This window comes from Pelodiscus sinensis, chromosome 7 (assembly GCF_049634645.1).
Source record: "Pelodiscus sinensis isolate JC-2024 chromosome 7, ASM4963464v1, whole genome shotgun sequence".
NCBI classification, from domain to species: domain Eukaryota; kingdom Metazoa; phylum Chordata; order Testudines; family Trionychidae; genus Pelodiscus; species Pelodiscus sinensis.
Window position 1 is genome coordinate 47,589,679 of NC_134717.1, and position 21,968 is coordinate 47,611,646.

Here is a 21,968-nt window from a genome sequence, read left to right on the forward strand (position 1 = left end):
ACATTGAGGAGACACACACACATCCTTGAGAGCCCAGTCACGATGGTGCTCTCTCAGCAAGGGGCTGAACTCCCTCTCCACACTAGAGGAATCCTCCTCTGGTGACCATGGTGGGTCCATTGATCCCCAATTCTCACAAATAACTTGCTGTGGCTGAAGGTGCCTTAAATAGGCAGACCAGTGCTGGGTGTAGGCAGGGGGAGCATCAGAGATTGTTAGCATGGAGGGTCAGCATGTGGATGACTGGTGCTGACTGGCACTTCCCTCTGGGCAAGTCTCCATAAGAGGGCAGAGACCAAGTGCAGTGCCAGACGTCTGTGGTAGTGAACAAGAGACCTGGGCTGATGTGGAGACCAGAAACACGGCAGCAAAGAACTTTGCGTCAGCTCTGGAGAACAGTGGTGTTCACTTACCTTCTGGGGGGCTCTCCTGACTGGCTTGCCCTCCAAGCCAGCCTATGCTGGGTCCCTCGCTGCCTGCAGTGCCAGGTGCACTGGGATAGCCCTTTGCTCTATGGGTGCCAGGAGCTGGGAACATGTTGACTCCCATAAGTCTAGGTCCCCTACTGCTCCCCAAAAATCAGTGGCAGGTCCCTTGGAGGGTTAGGAGGTTCCCTAGGGCATATGTCCCCCTCGAGGCTCTGGCATGGGTAAGCAGCTTAAACAGGATCACTTAGGTCCTGGACCTGATGCTCTTTGTTCCTTGCTTGGTGCTGGGTCCTACTTTTTAGATTTTTTTTTGGGGGGGGGGGGGCAACCAATCAAGTGGAGCCAGGTAAAGCCTGGGAATCTATTAGGTTGCACCAAGACTGAAATGCTAAGAACTGTCTCTGAGGCTGGATGGAGAGTCTCTGTTTTTTGGGATCCTGGGATGAAAGTTCTTACAGATACACTTTTATGTCAGATTCCCCCAGGCACTTCAGATAGCTTCCACATGAGTCACTAAGGGTACGTTTAGACTACATGCCTCTGACAACAGCTGTTTGTCGGCTCAGCGCGGTAGTCTGGACACTCCGCCGTCGACATGAAAGGCATTTGTCAACCTCCCTACAGGGTTTAGCAGTTTTATAGGTCAGTGTACAATTGGGCGTTAGATGCCTATATAGTTTTATGGATCTTGGCCCTTGTGTCAAATAAGTGAACCACTAAAAACATATCTTATATTACCTTTAAATGGCCACTAATGTATTTAGCAAAAATGTACATATTGTGTTCTCACTCCATGCACTGTAATGCATTAAGTTTTCATCGCACTCAACTTCAAGGTCTGGAAAACATTTGGTTTATTTTCTTAAGTCTTTAAAGCAAGATTGGATGTCTTTCTAAAATAGATGCTCTAACTCAACCAGAAGTTCTGAGCTTGCTGCAGGAATCACTTGGTAAAATTATATATCGCAAAAGACATATATTGGTTATTTTTAAACAATAATATCTTCTCAATAGTTAACCAGAGGCTTATTTTTAACAGCAAGATTGGTATTCTGCTTAAAACTGAGTTAATGTAATTCCATATCTAGGGAAATGGAAATAGCCATCCTTTGATTCATGGGCAGCAACAAAATGGTGATACCAAAGAACTGACATCAGATATGCTCTAGTTCTCCTGTGTAACAACTGCACTCCTCCACAAAATGGGAACACTTTTTTGTTTAATAAAAACAGCTTGTTTATTTTAAAAGTAGAGAGAAATGATTTATGAAAAACACTCCCATAAAAAGAAACTGGAACTAAATTGAAGCCAAAGGCTCATCTTGAAAAAATCTTTTGCAAAGGAGATTGTAAAATGTTCGCATTTCTGCTGAACAGCAATGCATTTCTCTTTGTAAAAGCCATCTTCATTTCAAATACAGATTGGATGTAATCACAACAATAGCTAATGTTGCTCTATTTAGCAGATAGCATAGTATTTTTATTAAACAGTAAAAACAATTACAAATATAGCAATACCACAGTTTATGCTGGCACTTCTTGATTCATATGCCAAAGAATTTTTTTTAGAAATAGAGAATAAATGTATTTTATGTATTAGTCTTATTCAAGTGCCTTTTAAGGCTTTATTAACTGATGTTCAGCATGCAAAAATAAGGGTTTATAATGTGAATGTTAGGAGACCCTTAACATAGTGGAGCATCATTGCAAAATTTGGAAAAATGTGGTGTAGTAACAAATAAGCATGTCCAAACAATTATAACGAAGAAAAGGTAATTATGACTCAGCATACTGTGGAGAGTTGATGAAAACACAATGATAATCACCAATTGGAATTCTACTGTTACAAGCATACTTTCAGAATTAATCTTTTCAGTGGGATTCCAAGTTCAAGGCAATAAAACAAAGATTTGAGACTATTGAAAAATGAGTTTTCATATTCACAGCAACTTGTTTTTAGTTCATTCTGTAAAAAAAGGTCAGGGAGAAATGTCAGTAATAGCAGTGAGGGCAAGCGATAGAACTGACTCAAATTATACTTTGTATAACTCTCCTGCCTACATTAGTATCTTCAAATATTTCTTTATATACCTTGTATCAAAGGGCAGAGCAACGTTTACCAGCTTATTTTGTTTTCTCAGGTGATAAAAATATATTTATCTAACTGTCTGCTCTATTTTGGGTCTCTCAGATTTGTACTAACTGTTGCTACAACTACTGTTTCTGGCTGAAGATAACGTTTCGTGGACTTGATAATTATGTGGAGAACATCTTTATAAGCAAGCTAAGAGAGGCTGGTCCAAGAAACTAAAATCTTCTAGAAGAAAACACTTTAAAAAGTAATATAAAAACAAGTCTCTAAAGCTTCAAATTCTGTTGTTTACTGGTGCAATTTTGTTATGCCTTAAGACAAAAAAAATCAATAATGAATCAGATTACTCAGAGGCTCTGATCACATCTGCCTTCAAGTTTAACTGAGCCCCCAAACTGAAGAACATGTTGGATATGTACTTATACAGTCTGCACTGCCTGTGTGGATATGTTTATAAGGAGACTGAAGAAAAAAGTTGAACATAACACTTATAAGCCTTACTGAAACAGAAAGACATCACTTATCGTTTCAATTGATATTTTAACTGTACTCAGCTTTTTGAAAGTGTTCATATTATGCCAAATGGTAATATGCACTTTTACTTGAGACTCCTTAATTTGCTGGATTTATTTTCAGCTTAAGAGAATAAAACATGGAGGGTTTTATTTATAAAGAAGTATGAAATTTCTCACCTATGTACAGTAATCTGACAGCTCTGCTTGTCAACTACTAAACCAAAGTAGCAGCATTTTTAGATATTATAACTGAAACAATATTTATAAAACATCTAAAGCTAAATTGATTAAAAACAAGATCTCACTGAAATGAAAATCTATTTTATTCACAAAATATAAGCAAGCTTCACTTTCTCTCTCTTCAATGAAAATGCTCTTCCAAAGAAGAAATTTAACAAATGGGTTCTTCAAATACAGTGATTATAAAAGATGTGGCACTAAAAACTAAGTAATCCAATGAACTTTACAAATACAAACTGCACTTTGTACAAAAACTTTTTTAAAAGAAAGTTCAGTAACAGGTTTAAAAATACAGTTTTTGCTGCACAGAAAAACATTTATTTCAGACTCAGTAGGATAGTATTATTTTCGCCTGTGTGGAGAATTCTCCCTTCGTCTGTCCTCATTTTTCCTGGATTCTCTAGATTGGTCAGAATATCGGCTATATTTCTCTGGGCATTTCTCTGCACCATTCCGATATCGATTCTCCTGCTCCTCTTCCTCTCTGGGACTTGAATTATGACGGTTTCTTTCTCTAGATTTTGACCTTTCTTTTCTCCTACTGTGATGTACATTGTCCTTAGTCCAGTGTTTATCTTTATCATTATCAGAGAAAGAAGTTCTTCTCTCTGCTTTCTTTTTGGAATTACTGTGTTTATTTTCTAAGTCCATATTTCTTTCATAATACCTATCCTTTCCACTCCGATAACTGTTCCTGTCAGTTGCATCATCTTTCTCATGGGGATATTTAGATACATCATCCCACCTATTTAAATCTCTCAAATTTACGTCAGCATTTCTTTCTGACTTTCTCTCAACTTCGTGTCTCTCTTCCTGTTGTCGTCTCCTTTCTGTTTTCTTTTCAAGTAGCTTCTTTTTACTCCTTTGTTTTTTCCTGGCAACTTTATCTAGTGCTTTATTTTTCTTTTGCATCTTCTTCCTTTTTACTCTAGCAGCATCTGAAAGTATAGCATACATGAGAATTAACTATTTTAAAATTTATTTAGTGTAATTAATTATGCATAATTAGTATTAGAGAATTTTTTGCAAGAAATGTTTTGTGAAAATTTTATATTCTTAAATGCTTGTCTTGCCACAGAATTCAAAATAACGTACTGAAGAGTTTTACGTTTCTTTCTCCCATGTGACTCTCTCTAAAACATGTTCACGGAATCTGCCCAAGCTCTATTAATTGAAGAAAAGGGTCTTATTTTTAAATGGCAGTCTAACACTTTGTTTAAATAATGACGAAACTGTCTAAAAGAAACCTAAGGAAAAAAATCTGGTAAACTGGCTATCGCTCTCAAGATTTCCCCATAATTTATCTCCTTGTTTTCTAGGTTTAATTACTGGCCTGTATGTCCACTTGGTATATTAATATAACAAAAAAATCCACAAACAATTTTATTTAGAGACAGGAAGATTGCATATGGACAAACTGCACCCACCCAAAATTTTAAACGTTTGGAAATAAAGGGAGTCTTCACATTCCATCCAACGTACATCTTCCACTTGTATCTCCAAAAGATAACAAAACGAAATACCTACTCTAACTTCATGAAATGTTCACTGTAATATAACCTTACCAGAAAACTCAACATTGTCAAGGCTAAGAAACTTCCCAAATACAGGCAATATAACAGATGTACTGATTCAAGAATTGAAGGATTAACCATCAATTTCCCTTAGCATCATATTTCCTCTATTTTAAGCTTCCAAGTGCAATGAGAATGTTTTGATGAAACCTTACCAATCATTAAGCAAAATTAGTTTGTGTTAAACGGCTAAGGAACATAGGAGAAGCAAGAGTATGAGGTTTTAGCCAAACCTGTGCAGATGTGGTGGCCACCCACAGAGAGGATAAAAACTTTGATGACATACCGTGATACTCCTTTGCCCTCCTGTGCTAGAGGCTTGCATTTTTGAAGCTGATAGACCTGAGTTCCATCCCTCTTGGTGACCACACTGTGTCCATATATACAGCACATGTATTTATTACAATGATTAGTGCAAAGCAAACTCTTGGTGTGACTAGAGAAAGCAGGACCAATACGCAGATGCCCAGGTTAATACACAGAGTCAGTGGCAGAGATCTAGATCCCAGGAGTCCTGACTCTCAGATCACTATTCTAACATTCTAGAGCACACTACCTATCCTGAACTAGGAAGAAAACTCAGAAGTCCCAGATCCTTATCCTCAATGAGATCAGCATTAACATACTCATTCCTTCCATTAGCATACTCCTCCTCCCTGAAAAGTCCCTCAATTCCCAAAGTGACTGAGGTCTGCTTAAGTTATCTTGAGTGGAAAGAGAGGGAAAACACAAAAATGCCATGACAGAGCTAAGGGGATGGTATTGAAGCATGGGATGGAAGCGAGTAGTGGATTATTCAACTACCTGATAAGCTTATGCTTATTGGGTAGTCAAATGGAGTTCTTGACTATTCGCTTCCTGTCCCCCCACCTCTGTATGACAGTCAGTAAGGTGGGGGAGGGAACAGGAGCCAGTCCCCTCCTACTCCCCACTGCCTCCATCAAAGGTGTAGGGGGGGGAGGAGATGGCAGCAACCCTGGTCCGTGGGGATCCCAATGGGGAGCTGTCCCCGCCCCCCTCCCCAGCAGACAGGGGTTGCTGCCACCAAGCAGACCCTCTTCACGGTGGTCCCAGCTGGCTGCAGGAAGGGGCTCCTACGGCAGCAACCTCTGGCTGCCACGAACAGGGGCTGCTGGACCCAGCACAACCTGGATCGGGCAGTCCCGGCTCACGCCAGTCCAGAACACTGTCTCTCTGCATTTTAAATGTAGTAAGAGCTTGACAGCTCTTATTATATTTAAAATGCAGAGCCACAGTGGTCCAGAGCCGGCTTGAGCTGGGACTGTTCAGTCCTGACTCCAGCCAGCTCCAGCTCTGTGGGGGGCCCCCCCATATCGACTAATCGTGTAGTCAATACAAATTGTATCGACTAAACAATTGGCCACTTAATCACAATTCAACTCTCTTAACTGAAGCAACATGATAGCAAATCCGAGACCCATTTCCAGATGGCTGGTTGCTGCTGGTGGGCACCCTGGGTTTGGTCACAGCACCAAGGCACAGTCTATGACCACCAAATAATCCTAAACACGAGCTTCATCCTGCCTTAGACTGACCAGTGCCAGCAGCCTTTCTTGTGATTCCCCAAGTCCCTGCTCCCACTCTATTCACAAGTTCAAATGCTCATTTTTGTGCAAAAAAGTGATCTCATATGCTCTTGCCAGAGTTGTCTTGTCCATAAGGTGGTTCAGGACAAGCACTCCAGGCCCCATGCCTTAGGTGGTTCCATATTTCAGGGGGACATGGAATTGTGGGGTCAAGGGCAGCCTAGGGGATTAGTGCTGAGACTTTGCATCAGAGTGAGTTTGAAGAAGTGAGGACATAGTGCTTTAAGAATCTGTTGCAGCTGAAATTAAAAGCCTTAGAGAGTGCTAGAAGTGTGTTACTGATAGCACTGAGCCAATGTGAGTGAGGCAAGAAAAGCTAGAGTCTTTTACCCTTATTTTTATTCTTTTAAGGGGTTAGATATGTCTTGATATAATCTTAACAGTCAGTAGGCAAAGTTTTTATTTTTGCTATGATTCCTTAAGGGCAGCAATGACAATACAGCTAAAAAAGGTAATTATGTTGCTAACCTGGAAGGTGTATCTCTTTCTCTGCATCCCACTAAAAAAATAGGTATGCATGTTCTACATTTATATCACAGGGAAGCGAAGCTTCAAATAATGTCTAGATTTCCAAACAAATTTTATTTTCCCAGCCTACCAATATCTATCGATCAAGAATCTTTTTAGTATTCAGTGGAATAAACAGACATGGTAGACTTTTCCAAAATCATGGATAGTGCTATTATGGTGATTGGTCACTAAAGGAAGGGTTTGAAGGACGAGCTGCAAATAAAATACAAACTTCACATCAACAATACGCACTGAACATCCACAAAGACCAAGAGCACTATAAAGAACACAAGTGAAAAACAAACTTTGTTTTTTTTACTCTGAGCATTGATGTATCACACTAGCCAGCTCTCTCTCTCTCTCCTATATTTTGAAAGTATCACATCTACCAAGGATACATGAATTAAGGATGTTAAATTTAGATTAGTCAACTAAATTGAATAGTTGATGTAATTTGCATTGACTATTTGATTAGTCAATAAGGGGACCTCTGGCTCTTGCTACATTTCAAAGGTTGAAATGCCGCCGGGAGCATGGCTAGCAGGGGACTCAAACAGTCTCCCCGCTGGCTCTCCTTTTGAAATGCACAAGAGCCCTTATACATTTCAAAAGCAGGAAGTGTGGGGCAATCAAAGGACTGTTTGAGTCTCCTGCTGGCCCTGCGCTCTCAGTGGCAGTTCTGTGGAAGTGTTGCCAGTTCCCCGCTGCGCCCCTGCCCCTTCTCTTCATGGAGACGGTGCTGGGGGGAACCGGCTTTTATGCTTTCTTATCGCAGTACCGGATCCTGCTCCCCCCCTCTCCCTTGCTGCCTCTCTCTGATGAAGGCAAGGGGTGGGGAGGAAGAGGGAGAGCAACTAGTCGCTTAAGATCCGTAACATGAATACCTTTTATTTTAGATCAAATAACTTGCATTTTACATCAGCTGCATAACCTCTCATGTGGAGATTGAGCAGTGCGACCTGGGCTACTGCTTCCCACAGCTCTTTTTGGCTACAAATGGCGAGCCACAGCCAATGGGAGCCTTGAGGTTCCGTGGCTGTGGAGCTGGTAAGTAAACAAACCGGAGCGGCCCAGTAGCAGCAATCTCAGAGTGGGTCCATGGATCACTTTGAGAAACACTGAGATAGAGGTTGCTGGTGTCTCTCTGATGGCATGTTTAAAACCAGTCCAAAGGGATTGAATTCAGTAAGAATTTACATGTTATATTTTATTTTTCATTATTATAGCTCTACTGGAGTATAAAGATAAAACAGAGGCTTTGGAAAGTAGTTTAATAGATTAAAAATGTTACTTATTGATTATGAACAAATTTAATGCTCCCTCAGACAACCCAGAGTCCTAGCTGAGCTGGCAGAGGAGACATGGGGATAGGGGGCACAGTGAACGACAAATTCAGCATTTGTTATGTGTTCAGTGCCCTCTTTCTCTGTTCAGTACATAATGCCGAGGCAATTTAATTTTTTTTTTTAAGTTTACCTTGAAAATTTACCTGAAGACCAAGAATGCCCTTTCCTAAATACATACATACATCTGGTTCCCTTTCTTTGTTGTAAGAAACATGGAATTTCTTTAGTTCCTGGCCCATATGCCATCACATATGCAGAGTTTCCGTCAACACAGGGATCACAAAATCTTAGATTCTTGATAAGGAACAGACTTTTGCCTAGCAACATTTATGTACCAGGTCTAACTGCTAGACCATTACTACACCAGTAAGACAGCTGACAAATACATTCCGCTGGGAAATGCTGTCTAGAAAGGAACTCCTCATTAGTGTCTATAAAAAGATGTAAAAATGTGAAAAATCTGAGTTAACAACCATTAGCCTTTGCTTTCTAGTAAAATTGTGAAGTTTAAACCTTTAGAGAATACAAAATTACAAAAAATAAATCTGATTATCTTACAGAAGGATTATAATTAACAATGTATTTAGTTATTTTTGCCATAGTCCTGCTTCTAGCATACATAAATCAAAGCATACTGCAGAGATTATTGAAATGCATATATTAATCTGTTCTGAATGGAAAAAGGACAAAGTATTAGAAGAGAGTGTTGTTTTACAGAAAAGCATGTTCACTCTAGCAGACTGCAGAATCAGTTGGTTTGTCACTAAAGACTTACCACTCTGGTTCCTATCAAGCAGCTGAGCCAAGCTGCAGCTGTCTATGCAGAAGCCATCTGGTCTTTGCTGAACTTACGCCTCTCTGACCCGGTTAAACTGGTCTCGCCACTAGTGCTTTGATGTCATTAATGCAACAGCTTTACAGTGATATACAATCAAGTCACACTTCATAAACTAAATACATTTCTAATACATCAGTAATTCACACTGAATGTATACTTGTTTTATTAAATCATATTTTTTGCTATTAAAATCATACTAAATCAAATAAACATTGAAACAGCAAGCTTCCTAACTACAGAAGTTCATGCTGTGCTATCATCTGCTCTCCCACCATGCTATGTGAGACTAAGTGCTCTAAAGTAGACTAGCAGATTTATTTTAGGTTAACGATGTTTATTATACTTCACATCAAATAGATTTCACATCAGTACTTATAAAAAGACTAATTCTAATGTATTAAATTATTTCATAACAATTATCAGCAAGTTTAATTTTTCCTGAAGAATTTTCAAGGGACAGGAACCTTGTATAATAGCAGACCATACTGCTTGAGAGCAACAGGAATGGGAAATGAATTCAGAAACCCAGATCTGCAAGAAGCTGAATGAATTGCAAAGAACTGAGCAATCTCTTATTTAACACATGAAATAGCACAACTGTGGTTACAGAGAAGGAAGCAAAAAAAAAGGATTGGAGTCCAATGGATACAGCAAGAAGAGTCGCAAGACAAGCCTACAAAAGTGTTGTTAATCTTTACAGCTCACAGTCTTGCCAAAAGGACACTGGTGCCAGATCATTAGTTATAAAAAAAGGTCAGGAAGACTTAAAGTAAATTGGAATCAAGCCCACAATTTGGTGGAGAGGAGAGGGAGAGAGAACAGATGTGGGGGAAAAGGGGCAGTTGCTCCGGGGCTCAATGATTCAAAAGGGCCCAGAATTTGCAGTGGCAGTGACTGGAGCACCAAGCCCTTTAAATTACTGCTGGAGCCTGCACAATGCACTGAGGGCTGCCGAGGGGAGGCTAGCTTCAGTCCTGTCCATTACAAACCCCTCTCCTCCCCCCTTCGCCGCCTTGCCCAGGGGTCTTGCCCTTAGAACAATGCAGAGCTTTTGGATCTCATTAATGTGTAGGGTAAAGAACTGGTGCAATCCCAACTGCAATCGGTCACACTGATTCACTTTATGCAATAGATGCACAAGTTTAAGGATCAGCCTCCAATATGCTATGCTCCTTAAAAATACATTTTTCAATCTTTGAAACTAGAGATGTAAATTAACAGGTTAAATGATTCAACAGTAATAGTTAAACCAGTTAACTGTGCAGCTGGGGTCTGGCCAACCTGCTGCGGGCGGAGGGTTCCTTCAGCCCAACTTTTCATGGCCTGCTTCGGTCAGCTGGGGTCCTGTGGATCACAGGTGGGTCCTGTGGATCACAGATGGGGGACTGCTCGGGACAGCTATGGGCCCACCATGCCATAGTAAGGCTGTTCCCTCTTCCTGGCACTCAAGTTAACTGGTTAATGCTTACCGGTTAACCTTTTACATCACTACTGGAAACAACTCAACATTATAACTTCTACAGTAAAATTATTATGGACTGAAAGCAATTTGTTTTCTTCTAAGATTTCCAGAATTTTTTTCAAATTACTGTAACGAGTTTTAAAAAGTAGAGATTTAGTAATAAATAATTAAATATCAGCTGTAGCTAGTTCCTCACGGTAAGTGTATCAGTGCACACAGTAAAAAGAGAATGAGATAAAAGCTAGATGTCATTTAATACCTGAGTCACTGCTATGGCCACTGCTAGAAGAGGAGTCACTGCTACCAGTTGATCCTGAGCTATCATTGCTGCTGTCAGAATCAGAATAGGAATCAGACTCTGAGGAAGATGAGCTATCTGATGACTCAACATCTTGTTTTTGTGTCATGATCATCTTTGGAGCATTTTTCAGATGCTCCCGTAATTCATCCCTAATTAGCAACAAAAAACAAACAATCAATCTCAATTTCTAAATACAAGTCAAGCAATGTCAAATCTGGATTAAGTCTAAAAAAAGGTTTCTTACGTTAGTCCTCCAAGACCAATGGAAGTGAAAAAATTGATAGCAAATCGAGTGTTTCTTGGGTTGTCCCGAGGTAATAATCCTTCAAAGAAAGGTTGCAATGTTCTGATAAAAAAAAACATTGAAATTAAATACAGTACCACGCAGCAAACTGTTCTTAATATTTACATGCATTTGTTAAAAAATATATCATAAGAATCCCACAGGACAAAAAAGGGCTTTGTTCATACATTGCCTTTTAGGGACACTGGAAGAGATAAAATAAGTCATGTTTCTGGTGGATCAGGCAAAGTAAGTGTTCCTTTTAAAATGGCTTCAGAAGCATGTGGTTTCATAAACAAAGATATAACCTTTCCCTGTCAGATTATGACTTTAAGGGCCTGATTCAGTAGCAGCTCTCCATGTAGAAATTCCATTGAATTGGGCCCTAAGGCAGGTCAAAGTTCGGGCTCCAATTAGTTTTGAGTTCTTCTTAAATTTAGCTCCTAAAAAGGAGTAAGCCTTAAATCCTCAAGAAATAACTTGAACAGTTAGAAGGATCCTCACTGTTGTGTAAGTAGTGGAACGTATACACATAAGAGAATGCATTAGTCTTGTGCTTAAAATTAAGCAATTTTCTAAATACAAAGTTAATATTTTGAAGTCTCCTGCAGATCTGTCAGGAAAAGGCTATCCTGACCCATGCTCTTCAGGAATTATGCTAAATTACATAAATAAGTGTGCTTCAGCTTAGGAACTTAGTATTGAAGTTGAAACAGCCATGAATCAAAACCAAGAAAATACATGCCCCTATCCTGAAATGTTTATGCACGTTTAACTTTACATGCTGCGACTAGTCACACTGACAACAATGTGCATACACACACGACTTCTGCAAAATCGGGGCCATAATTTATGTACTTTTTGCTTTGTTGGCTTTCACTTGAAATGGAGAATGTATTTACTCTTACAGAGTGAAAGCATTCAAAGGACGACAACAATAAAATTTAAACATACTCATCCTTTAATCTTGCATTAAGATTAGGCAGACCCATGTATTCACTAAGTTCTTGGAAGAATATTTTGACAAAAATTCTACTGGATGATGTAGTAGTTTCTTCACTCAATACTATACATTCAAGGACCTGAAAATATTAAGAAAAAACACAGTTTAAATACATACACCCAATTCTATTTTTATTTTTACAGAACTAAGTTCAGCCTTTGGCTCATATATAGAAGTAGCATCATTCATTTCAAGACTATATATAGCAAGGTAGTTTATAAGACTGTCAAAACTACACATTGATTTAAAAAAAAAAATCAGACTTAGTAGTTTAAGTTAGGGATATTAAATTTAGATTAACTAATTGAGGAGATGATGGGATTACCATTGACTATTTGCTTAGTCAATAAGGGCACCTCCGACTATGAACTGTAGCAAGAGTCCTACAAGGAGTACAGGGCCAGCGGGGGACTGCAGCGCCTCAGCCTTTGAAATGCACAAGAGCCCCACTGGGGCTTTTGTACATTTCAAAACAAAATCTCGCAGGGAACGGGACCAGCAGGGGACTCTCCCGCTGACCCCAGGATCCCTGCAGTGCCTGAGCCTTTGAAGCGTACAAGAGCCCTGGTCAGGGCTCCTGTACGTTTCAAAAGCAGAATCATAACAGAAGCTGTGAGAGCAGAGACTGCTTCAGTCCCTGCTCGCGCCATTTCCCATTGTGCCTCTACCTCCCCGGCTTATTTCTGAGCACTACAGACTAGGTATTGAAGAAAGAGGCTGGGATAAAGCCCTTCTCTACTTACACTCCAGGGAAGTGAATCGGTGTACAGAAGATGAGCAAACATCTTGGCTACATTTCTCAATTTGTTTGTTTCTAAACGGTGGATGGTATCATACTGTTCTTTGAAAATAGCTTCAAAAGATTCCATGTATTCTTTTTTTAACATGCAGAAACGCTGAAATAACATTGTACAATTAAAACAATCATATTAAGTAGAAGAGAACATTAAACAAGAATACTTTTAGAACTAAACATTTATATACAAGTCTTTCCTTTTAAAAGGGAAGGAAAGTATCTTTAAATGGAATGTACAGATCCATTTATTACTGTCAGCAGTTTTTTAGACTAAACTAATCTTGCATTAGAAAACAGTAATTATCAATTCTGACATATTACTAGATGAGGTAATTTCATTTACCTCATATCTCCTTGTTTCTAGTATTCTTACCTGATGGGATCCCTTAATACAGCAATTCTCAAACTGCGTGTCAGGACTGCAAAGTGGTTCATAACCCTCTTTAAATGGAGTTGTCAGACTGGCATAGACCTGCTGGGACCCAGGATCAAAGTGTGGCAAGGCCGCAGGTTATAGGCTGCCTACATAGGGCAGAAGCCTTTGAGCTTCAGCTTTGGCCCCTCCCCTGCCTGCAACAGTGAGGCCAAAGCTTTGATCCTCTCTCCTGGGGTCACAGTCATTTTTGTTGTCAGAAGGAGGCTGTGATGCAATGATCTTTGAGAACCCCTGCCTTAATACAATACCACAGGACACAGTATTTTAAATTACACCATTACAAGTTTATTTGAAGCTAGAGAAGTAGAGGGAGTTAGTGTCAGAACATTTCAGACAGAAACAGCCATTCTGAGAAATATAAAGAATGCACTTGGTTACATAATAGTCCTGGACACTGAAATATTTTCAGTGGTAACCTGTAAAAAAGTACTGTTAATTTATTCTTTAATAATCCAGGATTATTATGGAACCACTTCTTATAACCTGTTAGTGGCACATTATAAAGGTAATTGTTAGTGCTAGCTGAATAACAGAAATTAGTAAAACTTCCGTAATTGTACCTAACCCTTTCAGGACATTAAAAAGGACCTTAAGAACTTAGGTATAACTTTAGAGTAAGATACACTGAAATTAGTGGTGGAGTAAGAAGGAAAACTGATAAATAAATAAATAATTGCAATGAAAGGTATATCTAATTTTACACAGACACAAGAATAAGAAGAAAACCAGATTTGTTTCTTTTCAAATGTTGCAAGAATAAGTCAAATCATCCTAATAGTTAGCTAAACTATCTCAGCAACCTTAATGAAGTAGAAAAACAATGTAAAACTCCAACTCCTGCGAGAAATTTTTTAACAAAGTACTTTGCACTTATATAGTACCATTAATGCTATGCATTGGCCACTGAACATCCTTCTACAACAGGGGTGGGAACCTATGGCCCCTGTCTTGCCTGGATCCATCCCCCGAGGCTTGGGGCTCCCCCCTCTACCCTGGGGAGCCTGCACTGGCACTCTAGCTTCCACCTTGGAGCGCACAAAATCTACTTGCCTGGGGATCAGCGGCTCCCAACCCAAAAAAGGTTCCCCATCCCTGTTCTACAAGATAACATTTTAAAAAAGGAAAACGTGCACTCCCATTGTGTGTTTACTATGAATGCTCATTACCATTAATAGATAATCCGACCACATCAGCTCATATAAACAAGTTCAGAACAAAAAAGCCACACAGAATTAGGACTTACTTGTTGTAAAATATCAGCTACTTATATGAAAACTTTTAGTGTCACATTACACTAATTATGTTTCTTGCTGTAAAATTTGAAGATTGAAAATGGAACTTACCCCTGCCAGTAAACCAAAGAATTTCTCGTATGTTCTTTGTTGAGCACAACAGTCAAGGATCATGTTGCAAAGCTCTTTCTGTTTTAAAATAACACAAAAATTCCTCTACATAAATTCTCTGTAGCAGCTGAAATCTGCTCCATATATGCCAAAATATTAAAGAGCAATTGTCACATGAATGCCATCTTTGAAACAAGAACTTAATTTTTGCTGAAAAAAGTAGAAGGGGATAATTTCAGTAGGTTGTGTTTTTGGGTTGGGTTTTTTTTTTTTTTTTTTTTGCATTTCTACTATTTTGGAAGGTATTTGGGACTTGGCTATTAACTTTCTCTATCCAAACTTCTCCATCTGCCCAAACCTGCAAGGAAGACTACACTGGCTTATTCAAAAGCTTCAGATGAGTAGCCATGTTAGTCTAACTGGAAAAACTTAAACAACAAATAGTCTTGCAGCACCTTAGAGACTAAAAAAAAAACATGTAGATTGTATCATGAGCTGTCATGGGTACAACCCCCTTCTTTATGCCCATGAAAGCTCATACTACCATCTACATGTATTATTAGTCTCTAAGGTGCTGCAAGACCATTTGTTGTTGTTTAAGTTTTTACATTGGCATAGTTATGCCTGCGTAACCCCATAATGCAGATGCAGCCTAACAAACAAAAAGAGCTTTTCTACTAGGAAGCCCACCTCCACAAACGATATTAACTTCACAGGCAGAAGCACTCTTCTGCTGACATAGTGAAACTATGTTGGAGGGGGAGAGGATCATGTCAGCACAGCTATGTTAGTTGGGGTGCCTTGACTGATGTTGCTATAACTTTTGAATGTAGACCATGCCAAAGTCTCTGCAGGATTGAAGCCTAAAAATATTTGCTCATACATGAGGGGTAGCCTTGTTTTCTGCAAAAATGAGTGCTATAGCACCCTAGAGACTAACAGATTGATTTATTTATTCCAGATTAATTGGAGAGAGTTTCAGAGTGTACTTGTGTAAATGAAGCTAATCAAGTCAGGGTGGAAGTGGCTCATTCACAGTAAATGATGTAGAAATGTGGTCTCAAGAGAGGGGAAATTGCCTTTGTAATGCGTTAACCAGTTAAGATTCTTATTCAAACCTAAGTTGATGGTACTGAATTTGCATATGAATTCCAGTTTAGTTTTCTCCCTTTGTAATCTGGTTTTGAAATTCTTTTGTAGGAGGACTGCTACTTTTAAATCCATTACTGAATGTCCAGGGAGGTTAAAATGTTCTCTTACAAGTTTACATATGTTACAATTCATGATGGCTTATTTGTGTCCATTTAACCTTGCTCTATGCCAGGCCTGGGCAAAATACAGCCCCCCATGCCACCGGATCCAGCCCGTGGAGGCAGCAGGGAGCCCCAGGCAGGCTTCCTAGCTAGCCTCACAGCACTGTGCAGAAACACGGCTGCAGGGCTCCATTTCTGTTTTAAAACAGGAGGGGGGGGGGGGGGATTAAGAGGTGCTCCACCACCAGCACATTCTCATTGGCTGGTTTCTGGCAGAAAGCGGCCAATGGGAGCTGCATGTTAGAATAACAGGCAGCTAAGAAGAATCACGCCCCCTCTCCTGGACTCAGTTATTCATGAAGCACATGGCCAGACAAGCAGGCAGGCTGTCTGGGAAACATTTTAAGTTCTGCAGGCAGGCAGGCAGGCAGGCAGGCAAGTTTGGCAGCAGACAAGTAAGTCTCTTGGCCACAGCCTACTTCTGGCACCCCAGCCCTTTCCTGCCCCAACTCTCTGCCTCCCCCCCCCCCCCCCACAACATACCCAAACCCTCTGTCCCCCTCTTACACCCACACCCCCTCCCAGATCTGGCACCCCAATCTCCTGCCCCAGATCACAATCCCCCCCTACACTAGGTCACATCCCAAACCCCCGCATTCCAGTCCCCTGCCCTAGGTCACAGCCATCTGCTTCATCCCAACTCCCTCCCAGACTCCAGTCTCTCTCCTGCACCCCAGTCCCTTACCCCAAGCTCCCTTCTGCAGACCCTGCATCTCCTCCATTAATATCATGGAAGAGTGCAGTCCTCGACCACTTTTCAAAATTTTGGAGTGGTCCCCCCATCAAAAATTATTGCCCACCCCTAATTTCTATGCCAAAAGGTCTATAAGTACTTGCTCAAAATTGACAAGTAACAACAACAAAAATTTTCCCACATCAATAGGGAATAAATATATTTAATCTCCTCAGCAATTTAAAAAAGTGAGAGAAATCTGAACAGATTTATGCTTTAAATTTGGGAAGTTTTATAATTAAATCTGTTGCCATGTACTCCCATTCCTTGTATCATGAGAGCATATAGGAAACATTTTTCTCATTACACAGCTCAAACATAGTAACAAAACAAATATGAATAAGTAAAAAATAAATATATTTAGTGTTAAACAATAGAAGGAAACAAGTAACATTAAGCAAGTATTATACCAAAAAAACCATACAAATTTATTTAAGGCCACTTTTTCAATATAGTCACACTATTAACTCGATATATTAAAATGCATATTAACTTTTTTATATTACCCTGTTTTACAGTAATGCTGTAATCAGTTTTCAAACAATAAAGCAGGGCAGAGTGCTGAAGCCATTGCTAATAAAGTCGGCCTGACTTGCAAAACCAATTACTTTTCCCTCATATTAAATGCAATTACAACTTTGATATCCCTTGTGGTTTACAGTAATTAAATATTTTAACATTTTAATTAAATATTACAATGATTTCTAGGAGAATATCTTGAATAACCATATGCATGAAAATAGATTTATCCACAAAGACATTCTTGCTTGTGTTATCAAAACAAGTTGAGGTTAGGTCTAGAGTAACTGTCTTCTAGATTAAAAATTAACAAACTTTGAAATGATTTAATTAAATTTTAGAGAGATGTGATAAGTTCACATAGCAATTTTAACTTCAATTATAGCTTTAAAGGTTACTTCACTAGTTTCTTCACTCATAACAACACTTCTGATAATACCTGACACCAACAGTCTGAACTTTAAGTCCATCATTTGCTTTAAAAAGCTAGTGAATTTTAATTTTATAGACAATTTATATATCCTATATCTCAAAGGTTTTTACATATTAATGCACAAATAGCATGCAAACTTGACTATCATCAATATTTAAATGATAAGAGAATACACATAGCTTTTCAATAATGAAACACACCTAAGTATTTCAAAAGTGTTTAAGAGCTCTCAAGGCCCATATATGAAGTTAATGGTTTATTTCTGTGAAGATCTTTAGCTCCAGATGTGGTTTTGGCTTGGAAGTGTCTCCATGCCTAGGTGGTTGAAAGGTAAGTTAGAACGAACGGACAGACCAACAGACAGACAGACCCCCCACATCACTCTCCATTTATACTTCTATCCTATAGAAGAGTAGTTCTCAGCCACGGATCCAGCAGCAGGTTTCAAAGGGGTCACCAAAATAAATAAGTGAGCAGGGCTCTCTTTAGGCAAGCTGGGACCCAGTGCAAAAAGCAACAGCTGAAGTCCTGACACACAGGAATGAAGCCTGAGCAACTTAGGGTTGCAGAGCTGTGTGGAATTGCTGTGCTTGCTAGCTTCTAACACCAACCCTGGCTTTTAATCTACTGGATATGGAGAAAAATAGCTGCAGTGGGCAATTCTTATAACATGTTGGGAGCTAGGAGGTACCTCAAAAAAACAAAAAAACAAACAAAAAAAACCACCAGGGGCAAAGGAGAAAATTATTTTTTTCTACTTATTCAGATATTAATATATTTTTTATATTTATTTTTTATTTAAATATTAAGTCTCAGCTTTGCAAGTTGATGCAGTATCTTATGGTTGGAAACTGCATGACACTGGACAGCTTGTTTCCACACACTATTGCACTCTTAACTAGAGCTGTATTTTTAAAACTGATCAAAGTTTGTGTGTAGATATTCCTATTTCAGATCAAGAATGGTTTATTTTGGTTTTGTTTAATCCTGGTTTGTAAAAACATGTAAAGTCAAGTGAAATAAGCCACTCCTTAAATGGAAATCAGAGTAATGTCACAAACTTGAAATGTAAACATACAGCTCTAGTTGAACAGGTACAGACCTGTTTAATTACAAGGACTTAGTATTTGCCAAGTACCCACTCTGCACTCCTTAAACCCACTATTTTCAAAAAAACGTTCCTCTGTTGATCTGCTCTGTAATGGACAGGAGAAAGCTGGCCAGCACCCAGTGACCAAGGGTTAAACTCAGGTAGCTTGCAAGAGGGTTAGCAGGAAGCCAAGAGAACCTATGGAAATAAAGTGCTGAAATTTGAATTGTATAAGGTTTTGCCTGCTTTCTTTGTGGGGGAAGAGATAAACCAGGAGTTGAGAGACAGAGAATGATTCAAAGCCAGGCAGGACTACCATGCCTCCAAGGAATCTGGGGCATGGAAGTGGACCGAACCAAGAAAAGACTGGGAGTAAGTAAAGGGAAAAAGTGAATCTAGTTGTGAGCAGATTATTCTCTTTATTTTGTGGTTTGATTTGAACTGCTCTGTGTGAATCTATGCCTCCCTCTCCATTTACCATCGAAGCATTGTTTCCAGAGATTTTGTTTGTTTTCTTTAGTTGCTCTGTAACATCTAGCAACCAAGTATGCTTTATCAAGTATATCTTTTGTTTTGTTATAAAAATCACTTTTTAAAGGTGATTATTTGATTCTTATATCAGAGGGGTAGCCGTGTTAGTCTGAATCTGCAAAAGCGAAGAAGAGTCCTGTGGCACCTTATAGACTAACTGAAGTGTAGGAGCATAAGCTTTCGTGGGCAAAATATATGCATCTGACGAAGTGGGTCTTTGCCCACGAAAGCTTATGCTCCTACACTTCAGTTAGTCTATAAGGTGCCACAGGACTCTTCTTCGCTTTATTTGATTCTTGTGTTCTGGAAGGTACAGGAGATCGGTCTGTCTGCATGCCTCAGACCAAGAGGTCAGCTACCAGAAACTGCAGCTTGTTTTTCCTCTTTTCAAGTTTTTTTGAGGCAAAAAAGCTTGGAGTACCCCTGTGGGTGAATTCAAGTGTTCATCCCAGTTTTTAGGGATAAAAAAAAAAAAAAAACCACTTGATAGTGGCAGCTACCCCTGCCCCAAATCTCTGTATTTCTCATTCTGGGGGAAGTTTTTGTAACCAGTGTCTGTAGTAGCAAGGGATATTTAAAGTCTTTGCGGACACCCACCTTCTGCACTCAGAGTGCCAGAGTGGGGTATAGCCCTTTCATGCTCACTAACAATATTTTCATGCCTTTAGTTGTTTCAACTGTATATGCTTTAGACTGAAAAGCTCAGAGGATCTATGATACAATTAGTAGGGGCTTTGGAGTTTCTGATTTGGAGATAGGAATTTTGAAGATATTATAGTTAGCTTTACCCCTTTCTCAAGTGCCTTCTGTAATTCTCTTCCAATCATTCATCCTGGAGCAAGTGAATAACCCCATTTAAAACATTCATTTCTGTGCTCACCTATCGCGAGACCAAGAGTCTGAATTATTTGAAGAAATGCTTTTTTTTCTTCTCCACAGACATTATATTCTAGGGATGTAAAAGAGTAGTTGAACAGCTGACTACCTGAAAAGCCTAGGCTTTACTGGGTAGTTGAGTCCACTACTAGCATCCTCTCCTCCCCCCCCCACCCTCGGCTTCTATATCAGAGGCAGCAAAGGGGAGGAGCAGGAGCCAGTGCTAGGGGGAACTGGATTAAAAGCCGGTTCTCCTCAGCACCGTCTCTGCAGTGCCTGGGGGGAAGCAGGGGTGCAGTGTGGGACCTGGTGTGAGTGGAGACTGAAGCAGTCCCCACTCACTCCAGGTTCTCGACTACTGCAGCTCTGCCTTTTAAATGTAGTAAGAGCCTCAGTCCCCACTCGCACTGGGTCTGGTGTTGCATCTCTGCCTTTTAAACGTAGTAAGAGCCTGTCGACTCTTACTACATTTAAAAGGCAGGAGTGCAGCAGGGTTAGTCCCCCAGGAGTTAACTCCACTGTGGCTCTGCAGTTTAAATGTACATAAGAACATAAGAATGGCCATAGTGGTTCAGACCAAAGGTCCGTCCTATCTGCCGACAATGGCCAATGCCAGGTGCCCCAGAGGGAATGAACCGAACAGGTAATAATCAAGCCATCTCTCTCCTGCCAACCATCTTCACCCTCTGACAAACAGAGGCTAGGGACACCATTCCTTACTCATACTGACTAACAGCCATTAATGGACTTAACCTCCATGAATTTATCTAGTTCTTTTTAAAACCCTGTTCTAGTCCTAGCCTTCACAACCTCCTCAGCAAGGAGTTCCACAGATTGACTATGCACTGTGTGAAAAACTTACTTTTATTTGTTTGTTTTAAACCTGCTGTCCTTTAGTTTCATTTGGTGGCCACTAGTTCTTATATTATGGGAACATGTAAATAACTTTTCCTTATTCACTTTCTCCATACCACTCATGATTTTATATACCTCTATCATATCCCCCCCTTAGTCTCTTCTTTTCCAAACTGAAAAGTCCTAGTCTCTTTAATCTCTCCTCATATGGGACCCAGTCGAAACCACTAATCATTTTAGTTGCCCTTCTCTGAACCTTTTCTACGCCAATACATCATTTTTGAGATGAGGAGACCACATCTGTATGCAGTATTCAAGATGTGGGCATACCATGGATTTGTATAAGGGCTGTAAAATATTCTCCATATCTTTTTTAATGATTCCTAACATCATGTTTGCTTTTTTGATTGTCGCTGCACACTGCGTGGACGTCTCCAGAGAACTATCCACGATGACTCCAAGATCTTTCCTGATTAGTTATAACTATATTAGGCCTCATCATACTGTATGTATAGTTGGGGTTATTTTTTCCAATGTGCATTACTTTACATTTATCCACATTAAATTTCATTTGCCATTTTGTTGCCCAATCACTTAGTTTGGTGAGATCTTTTTGAAGTTCTTCACAGTCTGCTTTGGTCTTAACTATCTTGAGCAGTTTAGTATCATCTGCAAACTTTGCCATCTCACTGTTTACCCCTTTCATCAGATCATTTATGAATAAGCTGAATAGGATTGATCTACTGACCCTTGGGGAACATCACTAGTTTTCCATCTCCATTCTGAAAATTTACCATTTATTCCTATCTTCTGTTTCCTGTCTTTTAATCAGTTCTCAATCCAT

At 39.6% G+C, this 21,968-nt stretch overlaps 1 protein-coding gene across 5 annotated transcripts in view; it reads right to left on the reverse strand.

Moving 5' to 3' along the window:
* Positions 1 to 3,340: 3,340 nt before the first annotated feature.
* CWC22 (CWC22 spliceosome associated protein) overlaps positions 3,341 to 21,968 on the reverse strand; it is a 62,240-nt gene continuing 43,612 nt past the window's right edge. For all 5 annotated transcript variants that reach the window (XM_075933743.1, XM_075933741.1, XM_006119426.4 and 2 more), the window contains 6 exons: positions 14,775 to 14,852; positions 12,943 to 13,095; positions 12,151 to 12,278; positions 11,158 to 11,259; positions 10,872 to 11,062; positions 3,341 to 4,213 (listed from right to left, as the gene is read on the reverse strand). In XM_075933743.1, the coding sequence (XP_075789858.1) occupies positions 3,618 to 4,213; positions 10,872 to 11,062; positions 11,158 to 11,259; positions 12,151 to 12,278; positions 12,943 to 13,095; positions 14,775 to 14,852 (1,248 nt within the window). In that variant the 3' untranslated portion in view covers positions 3,341 to 3,617. The remainder of the gene's footprint in view (positions 4,214 to 10,871; positions 11,063 to 11,157; positions 11,260 to 12,150; positions 12,279 to 12,942; positions 13,096 to 14,774; positions 14,853 to 21,968) is intronic.